Source organism: Mirounga angustirostris, unplaced genomic scaffold (assembly GCF_029215605.1).
Source record: "Mirounga angustirostris isolate CCGP_5_RB_7025 unplaced genomic scaffold, mMirAng1.0.hap1 SCAF_3, whole genome shotgun sequence".
In the NCBI taxonomy this organism is placed as follows: domain Eukaryota; kingdom Metazoa; phylum Chordata; class Mammalia; order Carnivora; family Phocidae; genus Mirounga; species Mirounga angustirostris.
In genome coordinates, this window is record NW_026991711.1 from 117,965,974 (window position 1) to 117,984,105 (window position 18,132).

An 18,132-nucleotide genomic window follows, 5' to 3' on the forward strand; every position below is an offset into this window, starting at 1 on the left:
TTGTGAGGTAGAGAGCAAAGTTATTATTACTGCCCCCCATTTTACAGATGAGTAAGCTGGGACCCAGAGGTGAGTGACATGCTAAGGTCACTAAGGATTAGAACCAAGAACTTAACGATGATATACCACACTGACTTCCACACGTACTCTCTTGTTGTACTCTGCTGTCAGGGTTAGAGATCTTTAGTAGGTGGTAACAGTACAGCAAATGAGAGGAAAAAAGCAGAATGTTCTAAGTTTACTGGTGCCCTAAGAAATCACCCAAGCAGTCTTTTACTGCAGAAAACAGGCTTAGTTTATGACATACACAGTATCATTGTAGAGTAGCTTTATATTTGTGGAGTCCTTTTCCTTTAAGACTTTCTATACTGGTATAATGGGGAAGAAATTTTACTATTTATCACTCAACTTCTTTCTACAGAGGGAGGATCCTGATACATGGAAAGCTGCTTATTCTGCCTATCTCCTGTGAGTTTGAGTGTGCAAGGTAGGGGGTAGGAGGCTCAGGGAGCTGAATTACTACAGAATAGAGGGAAAAGAATTTTGAGATTTCAGGACAATGCAGTAGTGGCATAGGGATGGAAGGTGGGAAAGATGAACTGGCATAGAATATGAGAGAGAAAATGTCCCTGGGGGGGGGGCTAAGGAAAGAGTATGCTGAAATGTGTTCCTCCCATTACCCCCCAAATCACTCATAGTCACTGTGAAAGATTTCTTGCAGAAACAACCAAATGAAAGAACTGAGTTTCATACAGGCGATAGGTTACGGGAATGGGGAGCTGGTACACCAGCTCTCTGGAGGGAAAAAGCCCTGATCGGTCATGTTTGTCAATCTCTGTGGTGTAAATACTCCCACCATGGCTGGTGTCAAGCTACCAAGAATTTAACTACTGGCTTGCAAAATTCCTGATCATTTAACAATCAGCTGTCATCAGTCCAAAAGATCAGCATCCCCAGCACACCATTTAATGAGACATCCTGCTACGAGGAGACTTCCTAAGATGCAGGAAGCAAGAACAACCCAAGCCTTTCACCAAGAAAGCTTGGTGAAGGGCTTTGGATTTCTACAGGCAATAGCCTTGGGGATGGAGTTCAAAGAAAATTCACCTAGATCTCATGAGCCAGGGAGCACATAGGTATGTGGTCATAATGTGTTTAGCATTCTGGTTTTTTGTTTGTTTTGTTTTTAAAGAAATACCAGAGAAAACAAAAGAGCAAACCTAAAAAGCATGCACAGAATAGAAAGAGGCCATTCTTAGCAGGCACACTTTTCCCCCTATATCTTTTCCACTGAGCGTTTCCAAAATTCAGCCCTTATTATTTTGGTAAATTAGGGGGAAAAAAACCCAGTCAGGTGAGTGCTTTCCTTCAGACTTACATCACTTGCAATATCTCTTGAGGCTTTGGCAGCTTTGATAGGAATCGCATCGGTTCTGAGATCATAGCCTTTCTGTTTAGATTCTTCCAAAGAAAGTTTGTAGAGTTTCTGTAAAGAAAGGCAAGGGAATAATGTTCTTCTAAACAAGAAAGCCTGGGTTTATTTGAAAAGAGTAAACTAGCACTGTGGCATCATTTTTATTTTTGAGAATGCTTCATTGGTGGTTTGATGGCTAAATGTTCTTAGAAATAACAAAACTGTGTTTGAAAAAAGTCTATTACCCACCAACATATCTTCAAGAAACCACCAGAAAAAGTAAAACTTAGTGGTTTCTATTAGGTTGTAAATATGCTTTTTAAAAATGTGAAAGCCAAGTAGATTCTCATTGATACATTTTTCTCAATTAAAAGTCAAGAGAAGACTACAACCATACTCTTACATCAAAAGAAAACTTCACTATTTTGCAATCGACACTTTTATTTATGTAATTGTGTGGATTCTACAATCCAAAAATAAGTTATTAATCACAAATCCCTGTGTTATTCAAGGAAAAGAGAAAACACTGGTAGGATTAGAGATTTCCCAGCAACCATGATTAGGATGAGAAAGAAAGTGAAATAAAGCATTTATGCATTTTCTAAAACTAAGTGTTGAACATTCCTTGTTGTGGAGCTTGCCCCAAATTCTTCCAAATGTTCATCTTCCCTTCCCACTTAACTTTTCCCAAGACCCCTTCTTTAGGACCATCTCAAAGCCTTGGTGGAGAGACTTCAGGAACCAGGTCCTAGGATTCTCACTTCCTTTTTCTCTTTTGGGGCCCCCAAGCCCTTCTCTTCCTGCCAAGTCTCACAGTTTGAGAAGGAGTACCTGCCCCTAAATGAAATCCAACTGCCCTTCAAATTCCTAACTGCTGGGGCCCAAGTCCCATCCACAGGCCTGCTCCAACTCTTAGCAAAGCAAGATTAGAAGGAGAAAGATTCTCATTTGTGGATTCCTACTCTTATTTTCAAAACATTCACTCTTATGATTGAGAGACATTAATTAGTTTATACTGGTTCAAATAAACTAGGGGGAATTATACTTACATCACTTATATTAATTGCATTTGCCTTTGCCAAGACAATCTGGGGGATATCGGGCATAATGTGGACTTTGGTCTTATCAGCCTCCCATGCTTGTTTGTAGAGATGCTGGGAAGTTTAAAAAAAAAAAAAGTGAAAGTTAGTATTTAAAGATCTTAAAAGATGCTCATTTTGTGTGTATTTATATATATAATTGTACATAAATATCAATATTTATTAGCTAGATCTTATTTTTAAAATTTAAATTGAAAAGGCGCTAATTCAAACAAGACAGTGGAGAGGATAGAAGATGGAAAGTAAAATGATGCCAAGATGAGAATCATAGAAATAGCAAATGCTACACTGAGAGATGTCTGGGTGATCATCAGTTGAATCCTCTTATAGCAGAGTTGAGAAAATCATAGCCCAGAGAATCAATGCACCTTGCCTAAAGATACACAGCAGGTCTGGGCCATCATTTCCAGAACTCTGCAATAAGAGGATGATGATTCTTATCTTGGCATCATTATTCTGAAATGATTAATAAATCATTACACTGAAAAAAATGAAAGGTTTAACACCTAAAAAATAAATGTGAGCTTGTGATAGTTTAAATACTAAATCTTAAAAGGGACACTGAGATCTGTGCCTTGTCTTTTAGGCAAGTCCCTGTCCAAGATATCGGTCATCTTGACAAATCTGTTGTCTCTCTCAGAAGACTCCGAGGGATTTACTTGGACACTTAGCATAATACAGCTCTCTCTAGTGCAAGTAGGACCATCATTTTCTTCAACTGCTTAATGTTAAAGTCCAATTTTTTTCTTTTTTGCTAATCAATGGCATTTCAAATTATGATCCATACAATATAACCAATGGTGCTGCAATTATTTTATTATTTATAATTTAAAAACAGAAGTCCAAGGTAGATGTGCTTTTGGGTCTTGGTATCTATCATGGATAATAAATTTTAAAATACAGTAAGGCTTTTCTAAAGGCTGGAATAATTAATGATGCAAGGAACTACTTGTAGAGAACAACTGCTCTCGTGATTTGCCCAGAGAAGGTCCTGGCTCGGAATGCTTCTATAGCCACAGGATCTAGGAGTCTCCTTCGATTCCATCAAAGCAGCTAGGAAGCAGGGTGGGCTGCAACACTCAGCTGTCAGGCAGAAAATCTGATGATTCAGCGTCGTGAACTTCTACTCAACCTCACTTTAGACAAACAAGACTTCTTTCCAAAATTTGTATGAAAAGGAACGATTCATATTTATTTTCTTATGTCTGTTGGACAGAGTGATTCATTGAACATTTAGGGTGCCACTAATTAGGACTAATTTCTATCTTTTTTTTAACCACAAGTCCCTTTTTCAAAACTGAATAAATATTAATTGTGATGTCCTAAAACTATTAGCAAAACCTGTAGATCAAATGTAAGAAGGCCTGGCTTTTTCCTGGTGCATAGGAAATATTACACTGTTGAAAGACTCACTTCATTCATAATTTTTGCATTATTCTGGGCCAAAACCATGTTCATTGAGTCCATCAAAGTGGAATACTTCAAAGTGTCTGGGTGTTGGCGGTACTTCTTTTCACTGATTATCTCCATGGCTTTCTTGTTTTTCTCAGCCTCCAGGGAGCCCAGAGGGAGCCATCCAATGCCCTTCATGAAGTCAACATAGTCAGCTTTGTACTGATTCTGCAAAAGAGGAAAAGTCCAGGGATCAGAAGAAACCAAAGCTGCCAAGAATGAGTGGGTATTCAACAGTCCCTAAGTTCCACTTTGGTTTTCAACCAATAGTATATCCAACTCCAACTATTTTTGTCCCTAAACATTATATTTTTTTACATTTTTTTTTGCATGAGAAATTAAAAATAAGCAGTAATATCTTTGTGATTTGTTTTCCTCAATGCCTTCACAAGGAAAAAATGCTAAGAAATACCAACTAGATTAGCTATCATGTGACAATTATCTCAAGAAAGGTGACTATGCTGGTTTATTTTTTTTCCATTCTGACAATCTCTGTTTTTTTAACCTGTGCATTTGGGCCATATACATTGTTTTGTTTTGTTATTTAAGTTCAATTAGCCAACATATAGTACATCATTAGTTTTTAATGTAGTGTTCAATGATTCATTAGTTGCACGTGATCTGATGAGCACTGGGTGTTGGCCTAACTTTCTTAGAAAAATTCCCAAGTTCTCTTGGTTGACAGATGACTCACCGGGACTCTGGTTCTTTCTTTCATTGTAAGCTTTGATCACCCACCATTGTTACAATTCCCTTGGGTATGTCAGAAACCTCACTGGTACTCTGTACAAATTTTGCTTTTTCCTCCCTCAATTCTGCTATTTTCCTCTACAACTCTAACTCAGTGGCTTTTATATGGGCACTATGTACCTGCCTAGCAATTAGGAGCTCAGCTCTTACATTCCTAAAGAGAAACACAGGCTTGGCATTACCTGCCTTTGGCTCGTAATTTAAATTCCTTTCTCTCAGCCACCAAATAAATGGCCTGTATAGCTGAATTCTTGGCTCTACTCTGTGCCTTCCTCATATTTCTTCCAATAGCTTCCACCTCCTCAATGTTCCATCTGCAAGTAATGCAGGCGATTGCAGAGTTGGAAGAAGTGGAAGCTGGTTAGGAGTGATGGCAGGAGATAGCAAGTGACTGGACTTCCTGACCTTCCTCTTACTCATTTACCAGGAGCCGTTTTGGCTTCAGACTCTCTTTGCTTGACATGTTTCCTTCAACATGTTCTCTGAAACAAATTTTCATTTGCCCTAGCTGAATCCAGTATCCACCAATCCTCACAGCAATAATGGTAGAAAATAAGACTTTGGTTTCTAGAATGTATCCCCTTTTGTTAAAAGAAAGAAATTCCATCTAAGGTAAAAAATAAATAACTTGGTGGGAAATTACACTGGAATTTCTTTCAGGATTTTCAAAATGTCCTCACTAAGGGTCATTCATGATTTGCTTATTAACTACAGTCAGTGTTCTGCAACTGATGTGGCTGTCACGTACATCACTTTGAATCTGCATCATATTTTTGGCCAATTCAAAGCCCATGGCGTCGGGAAGCATGTTGTAGGAATGGATCACATTTCTGTAGTTGGCATTGGTGGCCACTTCCTGAGACTTCTTGGCTGACACCACGCTCAGCATGTCCACTGGGGTGTGGAAGGAGGTCTTCGATTTCTCATATGCCTTCTTGTATTCCCGGTCTGACTGCATCTTGGCCACTTGCATGAAGTGCACCAACTTGGGGTCGTCCTCTAGGTTCCGGAAGCCAATGTGTTTCCCTTTGGCCTGTTCATAGGCTTGCTTGTATTTGTACTGTGGATGGGAAAGGAAGGATGGTGATGAAGTTAGTGAAGGAAAGAGAGCAAAATATAATTCATTAGATGCCATTAGCTTTGTCAAAGGTGTATGGTTTTAGAGCTTGCAGGGGCAGGGAGCAAAATCTTTTTACTTCAGATTTCTTGCCAGACTTGAGTCCATGGAAAGAAAATGATCTCAGAGTTAATGAAAGAGATGCATGAATAAGTTGTTTCAGGGTGCTTTAGAAAGCAGCTTTTCCCACTCAGCTGTCTCATCAGAATAGGCTACAGGCACAATTCCTCATGGTGCATCTTTAATTCAGGAAAGAGCCTAATCAAGGGTCTCTTGGGTAAAATGTGTAGACTGCATCTGATATTTGCTCAGAATTGCCTATAAATGATTTGACTCTCTAAAAGCAACTTATTTTAATAAGACCTAGTCACTTTTTACATCAAATAATGAACAAACAATTAGAGGGTCCTTGGACTGGGTGAAGAAAAATGTCTTGTGTGTTCCACGGATGAGGGTCCCACTGACACTGGGTAGGGTTGACTGCAGCCCTTGAATACACACACACACACACACACACACACACACACACGAACTTGGCTCATTTGCTTTTCATTCGCTCAGCCTACAGAAGGCCCAGTGGAAGCACTTACATCACTGGCAATGTCTCTACAGGCTTTTGCAGCCTTTATTGGGATGGCATCAGGCCTCAGGTCATATCCTTTCTTCTTTTCCTCTTCCCAGCCAGCTTTGTATAGTTTCTAAATAATGAAATAGAATAACACCAGCAACTTGTTATTTGGGTTAGAATGGGAATCCTGATTTTGACGTGGTTGGCATATAAAAGAGACATTCCATAAATATTAGTTTCCTCGAACCTTCTCTCCCACTTTATTGCTGTTAATCTACTTACATCACTCATGGTGATTTGGTTCATTCTGGAAAGTAAAATGTCTGGAGTATCGGGCATGACGTGAATGGTGGTCTTGTCTTTGTTCCATTTTTCAGTGTAGAGCCTCTGCAACAAGGAGGACAGACACATGACTGTACAGCAGGACAAGTATGCAATAGTGCTATCAACAGAAAGAGGTTTCTCCACGATAGAAGAGATGAAATCTGATATTGGCAAATGGATGGCATAGCAAGAAGACAGGCTGATGAGACTGAACACACAATGAGGGCTAAAACCATCCAACTAGGGAACCCTCTTCCACAAAGACAACACATGCTATCTTGCCCCAACCTCACACTACATGGAGTTTTGCAGTTCTGTCACACCCTCAGCGTGGTGTGGACAGCCAGTCTGAGGGTCAGTGTATGTGGGAGCTCTCTAGACGTGATGAACATTATAGAATGCCCCCTCCCACCACGACTACCACCACCACCACGACTGTCATAAAGATAAAAATGCTGATGACGATTATAGCGGCACCTCCAGGGTTCAAGGGTTCACGGGCTGAGACCAGCAGGCGAGTTCTTACCTTATCCATATTCAGTTTGTTACTTTTGTTAAGTGCTTGTTCCACTGTGTCCATGGCATAGGTGAACTTCAACTTCTCAGGGTGCTGGCGATACTTCTTCTCACTAAGGATCTCTCCGGCTTTCTTTGCTTTCTCCACCTCCAGTGACTCTATGGGGATCCAGCCGATCCCTTTCATCCAGTTGGTGAAGTCAGATTTGTATAGATTCTTTACAATGAAAAAGGAAATTTTCATTTCAGAGAGAGTCAGAGCTTGGGTTTCTTTGGCTAGATGACTTACTCATTATCAAAGAGAAAAAAAAAAAAGGAGGGAGAAGAGAATTGCCTGCTTTTTATGCCCTACCATCTTTTGGGAAAAAAAGAATTTTAAAAGTGATTGCTTTCAGGGGCTCCTGGCTGGCTCAGTTGGTAGGTCATGTGACTATCTCAGGATTGTGAGTTTGAGCCTCACATTGGGTGCAGAGATTACTTAAACATAAAATCTTAAAAAAAAAAAAAATAAAAGTGATTGCATTCATGGTGGTTTTGAACAGGAAAACCTGACCCAATAATTCCTTTATAAAACTTAACTTTCTTGGAGGAAAAGGTAAAAGAATTTTACACAGGAAAAGATATTACATTGCACTCATTTCAGCCTCTTGGTTTTTCACAGGATACATCATGTACTGTCTAACACACACACACACACACACACACACACACTAACCAAAAAAAAAAAAAATTAAAGCTATATATAGTTCAAATGAGTGAAATTCTAAAACTCCAAATTCTGGAGAGGATCTCTAATTATAGTGAGTCCAGCCAGGTTTAAGATGAAGTAAATGAAACTGCCAATTTCTTGTTCTTCCCTCCTACCAGCTAAAAATGCATAACTAATTCTATGCCAGTAATCTGTTGGCCATTACATACATCACTTTGGATCTGCATTGCATTCCTGGAATGCTCCACATTCAAGGCATCAGGCAGCAGAGTGTAGCTGTGGAAGGGTTGTTTGTAGTTGGTGTTGGTAACGACCTCCTGAGATCTCTTGGCCGCTGTCACACTGAACATGTCCAAGGGTGTGTGATACCTGGTCTTGCTGGCTTCATAGCCCTTTTTGTACTCACGATCGGACTGTATTTTGGCCACATTCATGTAATGGACCAGTTTAGGATCATCCTGAAGACTGAGAAATCCAATCTGCCTGCCTTTGGCTTTCTCATAAGCCTCCTTATACTTGAACTATATGAAAAAGAAGGACAGACAGAAGTTTGATAGGGTCAATTATAGGAAATGCTTCAGTGTCAGATTGAATTTATATAACAGATTAAGCAATAGCCAAATTCAGTCTGAATCCAGGTAACATCTAAATTTTTTAGTATTTTTAAATAAACAACTGGTAAAAAATTTCTAATGGAGGGTCTTGAGATCTGCTCTGGGGATAATTAAGAATGGGATAATTTGTGGTTTACATCTAGATTATTCATAAATAGATTCTTTGAATATTCTCAAAAGTTCCTGAAAAGTTTATTAAGGACTTAGTGTATATTTATGATCTATTTCCAAATAATTTGTATTACTTTGTAAAGTACTTGCATAATCCTGAATAAATTTCAGCAAAGCTCTTATACAAATTAGTTTACTGGAGTCCAAATGAATGCGTTCTTACTCTATCAAGGTATTATATCAATTCATATGAAAATATAACTTAATTTATAAAAAGTAATTAAGTAGGTAAGTAACTAAAATCCTGTCATTTAATCTATAATTCTTCCTGGTTTTCCTATTTTACTGGATTTTTTCTTTGTGAAAATTATATTGAAAAATTGTATTCTTTTAAAAACTTGGAGGCTTTTTTTGATTTAGTGACATTTTAGTATGCCAAGGCTTTTTTTCTTGAAAAAATCCAAATAAAAAGCAGTTTCCAAGTTCATAACAATGACACCAATGACAATTCCAACTATTTCACAGTTTAAAACAAAGAATTTTCTTATTTGTACTAACTGTATTGAATTTCTAAAGATTTTAAAGTAATATAAAAAAAATCATTGGTACTTAGGATATTAGGAAATATTTTTATAATTTTTAATTTATTTCCTAATACAGCTCATATAGCCTCACATACCATGTAAAGATTTTAAAAATATAGAGAAGTTTTCTACTTTCAAATTATACTTACATCACTAGCAATATTCCTTGAACTTTTTGCAGCTACAATTGGAATGGCATCTGGTCCCAAATCATAGCCCTTAGCAAGAGTTTTCTTCCAGTCTGCTTTATAATGAGACTTGAAAAAAGGAAAGAGTATTTTATTATTCTACTTAAGTATATTCCTATATTTCCAAACTTTTCTATAATAAGCATGCAATACTTTAATTTTCTTGTATTTTTTGTAATGAAACAATTAAAACGTAAAGAAAGATATGAATACTAAAATTAAAAATTCAGATGTAGTACCACCTAGATTTGATCACTCTTAATGTTTAAGTATTACTTATAAAAGCAGGGAAAATTTTTAAATAAACCAAAGGCATAGAAATGAATATCAAAAAATGTTTATTTGGAGATAAAAGAGAGCCTAAAATGTTAGGAAAAATGACTAAGTCATCTTTTAAGAAATGAATGATCTTATCTAGGTTTGGTTATTTTTTAAATTAGAATTTACCAACTTTTTTTTTTTAAGCAAAAGAAACAATTCATAATGGTGAATTTAAAGATCACTACCAATTATGTATCTAGACTACCCAAGAGGCTTATGTGCAAAAAAAGTTTCTCAAGAAAATTACAATAAACTTTTATACAAGTTTTAATAATTGAAACAAAAGTTATATAAAGCAATATTTGTCCTTATTACAGACTATTCATGACTGCACTTTCCAATCTTGTATATCTCATTTTGTTCCACTTTCTAAAAAGTACAATACAACCTACTAGACTGATTTTATAACCCACTAATGAGTCAGAGTCCACAGTTTGGAAAAGCCTGAATCAAGTGAAACTTTATGGTAGCTTCTAGTCTCATATTCTATGATAATGGGCCAATCTTTAGACTACTGATTCAAAAATTGGCCCCCGGACATGGAGGGCAAGGCAACACCGAACAAAGAGGGAGCCCACTACAGATTGGTAGGTGGCAGGTTTAATAAACGAGGGAACTTACATACAAGGCTTGTCTTGGGCAACCACAAGACAAGTAGCTCTCCTCACCTGCCCACCACAATCTTAAAAGTTTATACAGAGCCTTAAACTGGGTTTAGTCACGGATACCATTCAGATGGTCTCAACATATTGCTCTATCAAGGCTGCCTCCTCTAAAATGGCTCCCACTGTAGAAACGGTGTACATTCCAAGGACAGGGGTAGGGGTGGGGAGCCTCTGCCCGGGTCTAGTTCACGAGTTAACCAGCGGTCATGTCTTCTCAACGACCTCTTCAAACAGAGACTCAAAAGATCCACACTTGGTTTGCTGCCCTTAAAATTCTCACTGCTAGAGTTATACAGAACTGAAGAGGCCCATGTTAGCAATATTAGACTGGTTCCAGCCCAAATACTCACATCACTCATGTTGAGGGCGTTGACCTTGGCCTGAATAAACTGAGGTAATTCGGGGTCCATAGTGTATTTATGCTTCAGTTTCTCCCCCTCCACCTTGTAGTTCAACTAAAAACAAAGGAGGCAGAATGCAAATGTCATTAGCTGACATAACGTCCGTTTCATCAAGTACACACCCCTTTAAAAAGGAAGGTTATCATTTGTGTTTTTCCATACACAAGCCAAATACCTATACTACCATACGGCAGGGTGTGGTAGAATAGGTATTTGCTTAGTCCACCAGTATTTATTGGACAGCACTATGGGCCAGGTAGGGTGATAGGTTTCTGCATGTAAAGTGTTGACAAAGACAGACATGTCCTCTTGAAGGTTAGAGTGCAGTAGAGGAGACAGAAAATAAAAATGTAAACTATGAGATAGAGCTAGAATGTGTGATGTGTTGTAAATAGAATAACTTTAGGAAAGAAACAAGGGTAGTCAGCAAAGGCTAAGGAGATAACATTTATGCCTAGATTTGAAGAAAAGGGAGGGGTCTAGGCCAAAGCAGAGCATTTGGGGCCCTGAGTCTGGAAAGGGCAGGGCCAGCGTGAGGGACTGAAGACAGCATGCGTCACAGGGCTGGAATGTGCTGAGGGGGCCCCACAGAATTAGGATGGGGAACAGGGGCACAGAGCTGAGGGCCTTTTTGGCCAAGGTAACAAGTTTAGCTTTTGGGTTCAAGGAGAAATTACTAAGAGCTTTTAAGTATAAGAGGGCTATGATTTACATTTTAAGCCCGTTCTTCTGGTTGTCATGTGTGACCCCAGGCTGGGAGGCCAGATACCAACTTACTGCAGTTGTCCCCATGAGAGGTATGGAAGCCCTAACTAACTGCGGGCAGCTGAACAACAGACAAGTGCCCCAGGGGACGCTGGGAGAGACCGAGATGCACTGATGCCGGGATCACGCAGGGAGGCATTGGTGGTAACATCAGGTAGATGTCGATGGCATTTATTGGGATGGAGAATACAATGCGTGAGTGTCCAGTTCTCCTAGCTAACTGGAAAACCACAGCAAGAACAAAAGAAATCAGAAGAAGCTCCGCATTTACACTACTACAATAGAACTAATCTCAAAATATCAACAGAGACTGGCCTGAGAAAGAAAATCCACGGATAATTCTCAAATCCAAGCCAAGCAAAGCCTTCCCCACCTTCCAATATATGGGGCTAAAAACACACCACCTCTTCTTTTCTTTGTTTTTACCCACTGCTGAGGGGAAGCGCTGAGCATTGTAATTAGGCTCTAAGAATAAGGGTCCAGATAGACAGGGGCTTGGAAATGAGGTTCAGCTGACTCTGAAAGTAAACAGCTTACCTCCTCCCCAGAGGCCTCTCTCTGGCTTGCCTTTCAGAACATCTAGCTCTTATGCAAGAGGATTAGGACATTATGCCTTCTCCCCGTGTAGCTAGGTAGGACTGTTGCAACTCAGAGGAATAAATAGCTTGGTTTAGAATTCAGATGGAATCACTGATAATAACAGTAATAATTTCATTTCATTTCATGTGTATAATGATAGGGGTCTGCTTATAAATAGCACAGATTCTCTACATTTGGAAAATAAAACAAATTTGGAAAATCCTCCTTCTCTCCTCCCTATTCTCTTTATGTTCAAGTTCCAAGTTGTTTCATCAACTGAAAGCAGTTGAAACACTAACAGAGATGTACCTTCACATGTTGAATTAAGGATGGTGGAATGGGGGTTATTCATGGATTAAACCTCCCTTAGATTTATTTATCTATTTGAGAGAGCGCACGAGAGAGCATGTGAGCATGAGTGGGGGGGAGGGGCAGAGGGAAAGAAGAGAGAGAATCCTCAAGCCATCTCCTTGCTGAGTGCAGAGCCCAACACAGGGCTCAATCCTAGGACCCTGAGATCATGACCTGAGCCAAAATCAAGAGCCGGCTGCCTAACAGACCGAGCCGCCCAGGCGCCCCCGGATATCTGTGATAATGTGACAATAGAGAAATAAAATCCCCAGATAATCCCAGGCGCCCCTGGATAAACCCCTTTGAAGGGAAACCACTCACATCACTTAGCTGCTTCGTGTTCTGCTGAGCCAAAACCATGCCCATGGAATCGGGCACACTTGTGAACTTGATGGTATCTGGGTGCTGTCGATACCTCCTCTCATTTAAAGCATCACCTGCTTTCTTGACCTTCTCAACCTCCAGAGAACCAATAGGGATCCATCCAATGCCCTTGAAGAAGTTGTTATACTCGTCTTTATACACATTCTGTAAGAGAATAACCTCATGTGAGGAGTTATCCTACAGAATACTCAAAGGATGTCTCTGAAATTTGCAATTCTACCCAGATGAAATAAATAGCAACGCTTCCAGCATGCTCCTGTCTGGGAAGCAGCTTTTCACTATGTATGCCACTGAGCTTCTTACCCAGAATTTGGTAATAAGAAAAAGCAGTTCTGTTGTTAGAGTGTATTATATGACACAGAGGAAATCTAGGGCACATATTTCTGTGGCTAATGCTAAAAAAAAAAATTGTGTCTCTTTTGACAATTGGGCTTTCTTTTTTATTTCACTGAAAACCCCACAAATTTGAATTTCACCCATCCTGTCCACCTAGGCTATTCCTGATCTCAGCTGGGGAGAGACATCTTCGTTGAGCGACAATAAATGAACACCATATATTCTCTTACAGAGGATGATTCTTACAGAAATCTGGTTCCTGCAGAAGGAAATGCCCTGAATATTAAACAGCCTCCCCATGCAGCTCTCCACGAATCATGCTGCAATCACAAAGTCTTCCTGGTTCATTCCAGATGACTCATCACATAGATTAATATGCATTAGAGTGTGATTTTTAGTTAAAAAAGGAAAAAAAAACTTTCTTGAATTCAGAAAGAATAGAGAATACTATTTTGCATTATCCATATCACCATTGAAGCAGGCCTGCCAAGAGCAATCACTTCCTCTTGTTGAGAATCAAGGTGGTTTATATACTTAGTGGAATATGGTTTTATCTTTGATCCATAAGTTAATAGAGACAGTATCAATGATTACAATAGGAGCACAGAAAGCCAGCAAAAATACAGCTCGACTACCATGCCTTTGTTAGTCTTTCAATAATAACTGTTTATTTTAAAGTGCATTTTTCAAATATCTTACTGTATTGTGAAGTCTACTTAAAACAGGAAGAAATGATTATCCCTTAAGTACCAACATTTCTGGGTCTGTTACGTTATACATACTCACATCACTCTGAATTTGATTCACGTTCCTGGTATGCTGGAGACTCATGGTATCGGGTAGGTATGTGTAATGATGTATGGGCTGTTTGTAGTTGACGTTGGTGACGACATCCTGGGCCAACTTTGCAGCAGTAATGCTAACCATGTCCCCTGGGGTATGGTAGCTGGTTTTGGTGTTCTCATAGTTCTTCTTGTATTCACGATCTGACTGCATCTTTGCTACATTCATGTAATGGACCAGCTTGGGATCATCCTGGAGGCTTCTGAAACCCACATGCTTCCCCTTTGACTTCTCATAAGCTTCCTTGTATTTATACTGCAAAGGCAAAATTTGGTTAGCAAAGTCCTAGGCATTGATAACATTGGGTGTAGCAAGTATGTTCACACACAAAGGCAACTTAGAACATTGTGACTTTCTGGAAGTTTGTACAAGAAATGCAAACCATACCCACCCACTCCCATGTGCCCCAGACAGTTCAGAGTGAAAACATTTATTTCCAACACTTCCACCACTACAAATGGGTATAATGATAAATTCAGGACCAGTTTCTTTCTTTGCTATAAATCCTACAAATGCATTTGCATGTAGAACTTTACTTAAAGCCATCTGAATTTTCATGCTTAATGTGAACAAGACACATTCCAAATATAAGGCCAGTATCTCTTGGTTTCCTGGGATGTGAATTTTCCCAATCCAATATGTTATTACCACCACAGAATGTTATCATACATCATAGAACATTAGAAATTATTGAGAAAATCTTCCATTTGCTGTTCCCATTGGCCGGGTGATACGTATGCAACAGATGTAGAAGAAACTCTAAAGGACTCTACATGCAATTTCACTCAGTTTTTCTTGGGGTGGGGGATGGAAAACGTTACTGTGTTGTCTTGGGCTGATGGAATAAGGTTAAAACAAAACCCCTCTTCTTTCTGGGTGGCATCAATTTAGATGCTGCATAGGCAGGTAGCTGGGCCCTCCCCATCCATTTCTCAGCAGCTACTTTCCAAGCTCGCTGCTGAAGCAGCTGCAGATGAATTCAAGAACTGCAGTAAGGGCAGGAATGGCTGGGAGCTCCCCTGGCAGTAGAAACTGCAGCCCAAGGTCTCTCACTGCTGGAACTGGCGATGGGGTGTAGATTGAGTTATACTGTAGGTGACAGGTCAAAACCTCAATTTTTATGCAAGAGAACTCAAATCCACTTAAAGTCTGCAGATACTCTGCTCCTGTCATTTATGCACTGATTTATAAACAAGAATTTAGCAGGCAAAAGAATTATCAAGACATTTTCTAGGCATGTTAGAAAAAGCTCTGCTCAAGCTCTAAAAAGAAAAAAAAAAAAAAGATAATGTCATATTTTAGACTTTCACTTTGTCCTTAAACTAGAAATTTATTTCACAGTGGTGTGCAAATCTTTGAGGAACACATTTTCAGTGGCATCCCGACAAGGAAAGCTGTAGAAAGATTTCTTACACCCTTAGCTCCCATGTGGTCTGCACACATGGGTGGTTTCTTTCTTCTCTTTTCTCCACCCGTGATTGTAGCCCCCAGAGTAGCATGTGACAGTGAAGGTTACCAGGCATGCGTGCTTTTTGAAATTTTTGATCTTCAATGATGGGAAGAAGCGTAAGGGTATACTTTTCCTCTTACAGATGAAATGGTCATCGATTTACATAAACCAAAATTATATTCGAGAAAAATGGGCCTTTTCCCATTTGGTTTATAAAATCTTTAGATTTTATCTAACATCTTTTCAATCTTCTTAATACAATTATAATGCGGGCAGTCATTTGAATTTAATGTGTTAGTGTCAGGTAGGGTGTTCTGAAAATAAATGTGGGCTGTCAGGGAAATGTGTCAGTAAAGGTAATTTGGCCTATGAATCAGGGGAGAAAGCGGCTGTCAGATTTATGACAGCTCTACCAAGTGGGGTCAACTGAAAAGAATCACAGAATGTTAAAAAAGTGACAGGTTTTCAAAACAATATTTTGTGGAGAATTTCAGTGTCATTAATTCCACATATTGTTTTCAATGTAGTATCATTTAGACAAGCACACATTTGATTACTTTTTAAGCAGGTAATCACCCACATTTCACCTAAAATTTTTACTCACATCACTGGCAATGTTTCTGGATGCTTTGGCCGCAGTGATGGGAATGGCGTCACCCAGCACATTGTTGCCCTTGGCTATTAAATCATGCCAGTCCTGTTTATAACAGACCTGTGATGTACAAGGAAAAAGGATGTCAGCATGCTGCGTATGAATCAGCTAAAGCGATTCCTCAATTGCAGGGATTGTTTTGTTCTTGTCCAGATATTAAGCTAAAGGAATCTCCTAGAACAAATTCTGCTTTAGGAAGTCACATTAGCAAAATGTCACACTTTGTGTAGCATGAAATTATAGGACACTGCACCAATTATTCACCCAAACCTGGTTTGGGCACACAGTGCAGTGGGATACGAAGAAACCAGAGTGGATCTAGAGGAGAGGAATAAAGGTTCTGGAAACCATGGTGTGTGAGGACCAACTAGAGAAAATGAAGTTGTCCACTCTTATGAAAGGAAGGTCAAGGGAAGACCTGGTGGTTGGCTTTAGAAATTGCAGGTTTGTTGTAATAAAAGGATTTCATTATCTCTTATTTTGCTCAGGATAATATCTTCCTCCACTTGCAAAACGAGGAAAACTAAATCAAAGTTTTAGAGGAATAGATGTTGGGCTCCACATAAGGGAAAATGTTACACCCTTGAAAAGGCTGGCTTAAGAGGCAGAGAGCATCATGGGATAGACTTCATACAGGGTGTGTAGGAAACGGACCTAAACAATTACCAAGGCCCCAGCCTACTCTAAAATTCCATCATGTCTGGATTTCACACCCCATCAGAGCCCTACTCACGTCACTTATATTGTAAGCATTGCACTTGGCCTGGAGAAACTGAGGAAGATCAGGACTTATAGTGTATTTATGTTTCATATCTTCTCCTTCAGCTTTGTATAAGATCTGCAACACAAAATCACAAAATTAAAATGCATTACAGATAGCACAAAAAAGGAAAATGCTTTGCGTGCTTAAAGGAGTTATATTCCCTAGCACAGTCCCTCACTATTTCTATTGTTAAAAATCATCAAAGGGGGGCTCAGGTCATGATCCCCGGGTCCTGGGATTGAGCCCCGCCCCGAGTCAGGCTCCCTACTCAGTAGGCAGTCTGCTCTCCCTCTGCCACTCCCCCTGCTTGTGCTCACACGTGCTCTCGCCTGCTTGTTTCCTCTCTGGCAAATAATCAAATCCTTAAAAAAAATCATCAGAGGTATTTTCCTATTTTTAAAAACCTCAAGCATTTTGTTATTTTTAGAAAGACCTAAAAACTCTGTGTGCTAAAATAGAAAAATAGAAAACAGAGATCAGAGATCTTTGGCTGCTAGAGATGCATGGAAAGTAAGTTCAAATGTGAAACCCTAACTTGAATAAACAGAATTCACCAAAGCTAGCAAAGCCCAGTCTTTGCTAGTGGAGCGAACAGTTCTAAAAGTCTTGTTCTTTGGTTTTTGATTCCTAGAAAATAGCATTTAGAACGAGTCTTTCACTTCTGCTAAAGAATTTCCAATTATAATTGTAGCAGTAAAACCATATAATAATTTCCTCATAATATGAAGAACCTTATACATAAACCCAGTGTACTTAAAAGGTTTACCATTTCATAGTTACCATATTTTATCCTTTTACAGATGTCAGAAAGACATCTAGATTCCTAATGTTGAACTTGTATTGTATCCTCCTCTTGGTAACAGAAAAGAAAGAAATTGCTCAATTTCTAAAATCTACAATACAACTGGAATCACAAGTAGATTTCCAATCTCTTGACTGCCATTTATCATGTAAGCCCTCAGGCATGTCTATGTGGGATATCACATGTAAACTGCTGTGTATCTATCACAAACAAAGTCTAAAGTGGCTGATATCTATTTGAATCCTCAAATACCAAAAAATTTCTTGTAGGCATCCAAGAGCTATCTTTACTTCCTCACTGCCTTTAGAAACCCGAGCTAAGCATTCACAGAATCTCACCCATTCTACCTTCTACACATCCCTTTTGCCACTGT

The 18,132-nt window shown here is 39.2% G+C and overlaps 1 protein-coding gene across 20 annotated transcripts in view; it reads right to left on the reverse strand.

Annotated features, from left to right (window-relative positions):
• Positions 1 to 18,132, reverse strand: part of NEB (nebulin) — a 215,213-nt gene that overhangs the window by 145,912 nt on the left and 51,169 nt on the right. For all 20 annotated transcript variants that reach the window (XM_064586520.1, XM_064586524.1, XM_064586538.1 and 17 more), the window contains exons 35-48: positions 16,928 to 17,032; positions 16,147 to 16,254; positions 14,036 to 14,347; positions 12,851 to 13,057; positions 10,784 to 10,888; positions 9,409 to 9,516; positions 8,160 to 8,471; positions 7,252 to 7,458; positions 6,684 to 6,788; positions 6,424 to 6,531; positions 5,465 to 5,776; positions 3,928 to 4,134; positions 2,464 to 2,568; positions 1,379 to 1,486 (exon numbers count right to left, since the gene is read on the reverse strand). In XM_064586520.1, coding sequence (XP_064442590.1) covers positions 1,379 to 1,486; positions 2,464 to 2,568; positions 3,928 to 4,134; positions 5,465 to 5,776; positions 6,424 to 6,531; positions 6,684 to 6,788; positions 7,252 to 7,458; positions 8,160 to 8,471; positions 9,409 to 9,516; positions 10,784 to 10,888; positions 12,851 to 13,057; positions 14,036 to 14,347; positions 16,147 to 16,254; positions 16,928 to 17,032 — 2,409 coding nt within the window. The remainder of the gene's footprint in view (positions 1 to 1,378; positions 1,487 to 2,463; positions 2,569 to 3,927; positions 4,135 to 5,464; positions 5,777 to 6,423; positions 6,532 to 6,683; positions 6,789 to 7,251; positions 7,459 to 8,159; positions 8,472 to 9,408; positions 9,517 to 10,783; positions 10,889 to 12,850; positions 13,058 to 14,035; positions 14,348 to 16,146; positions 16,255 to 16,927; positions 17,033 to 18,132) is intronic.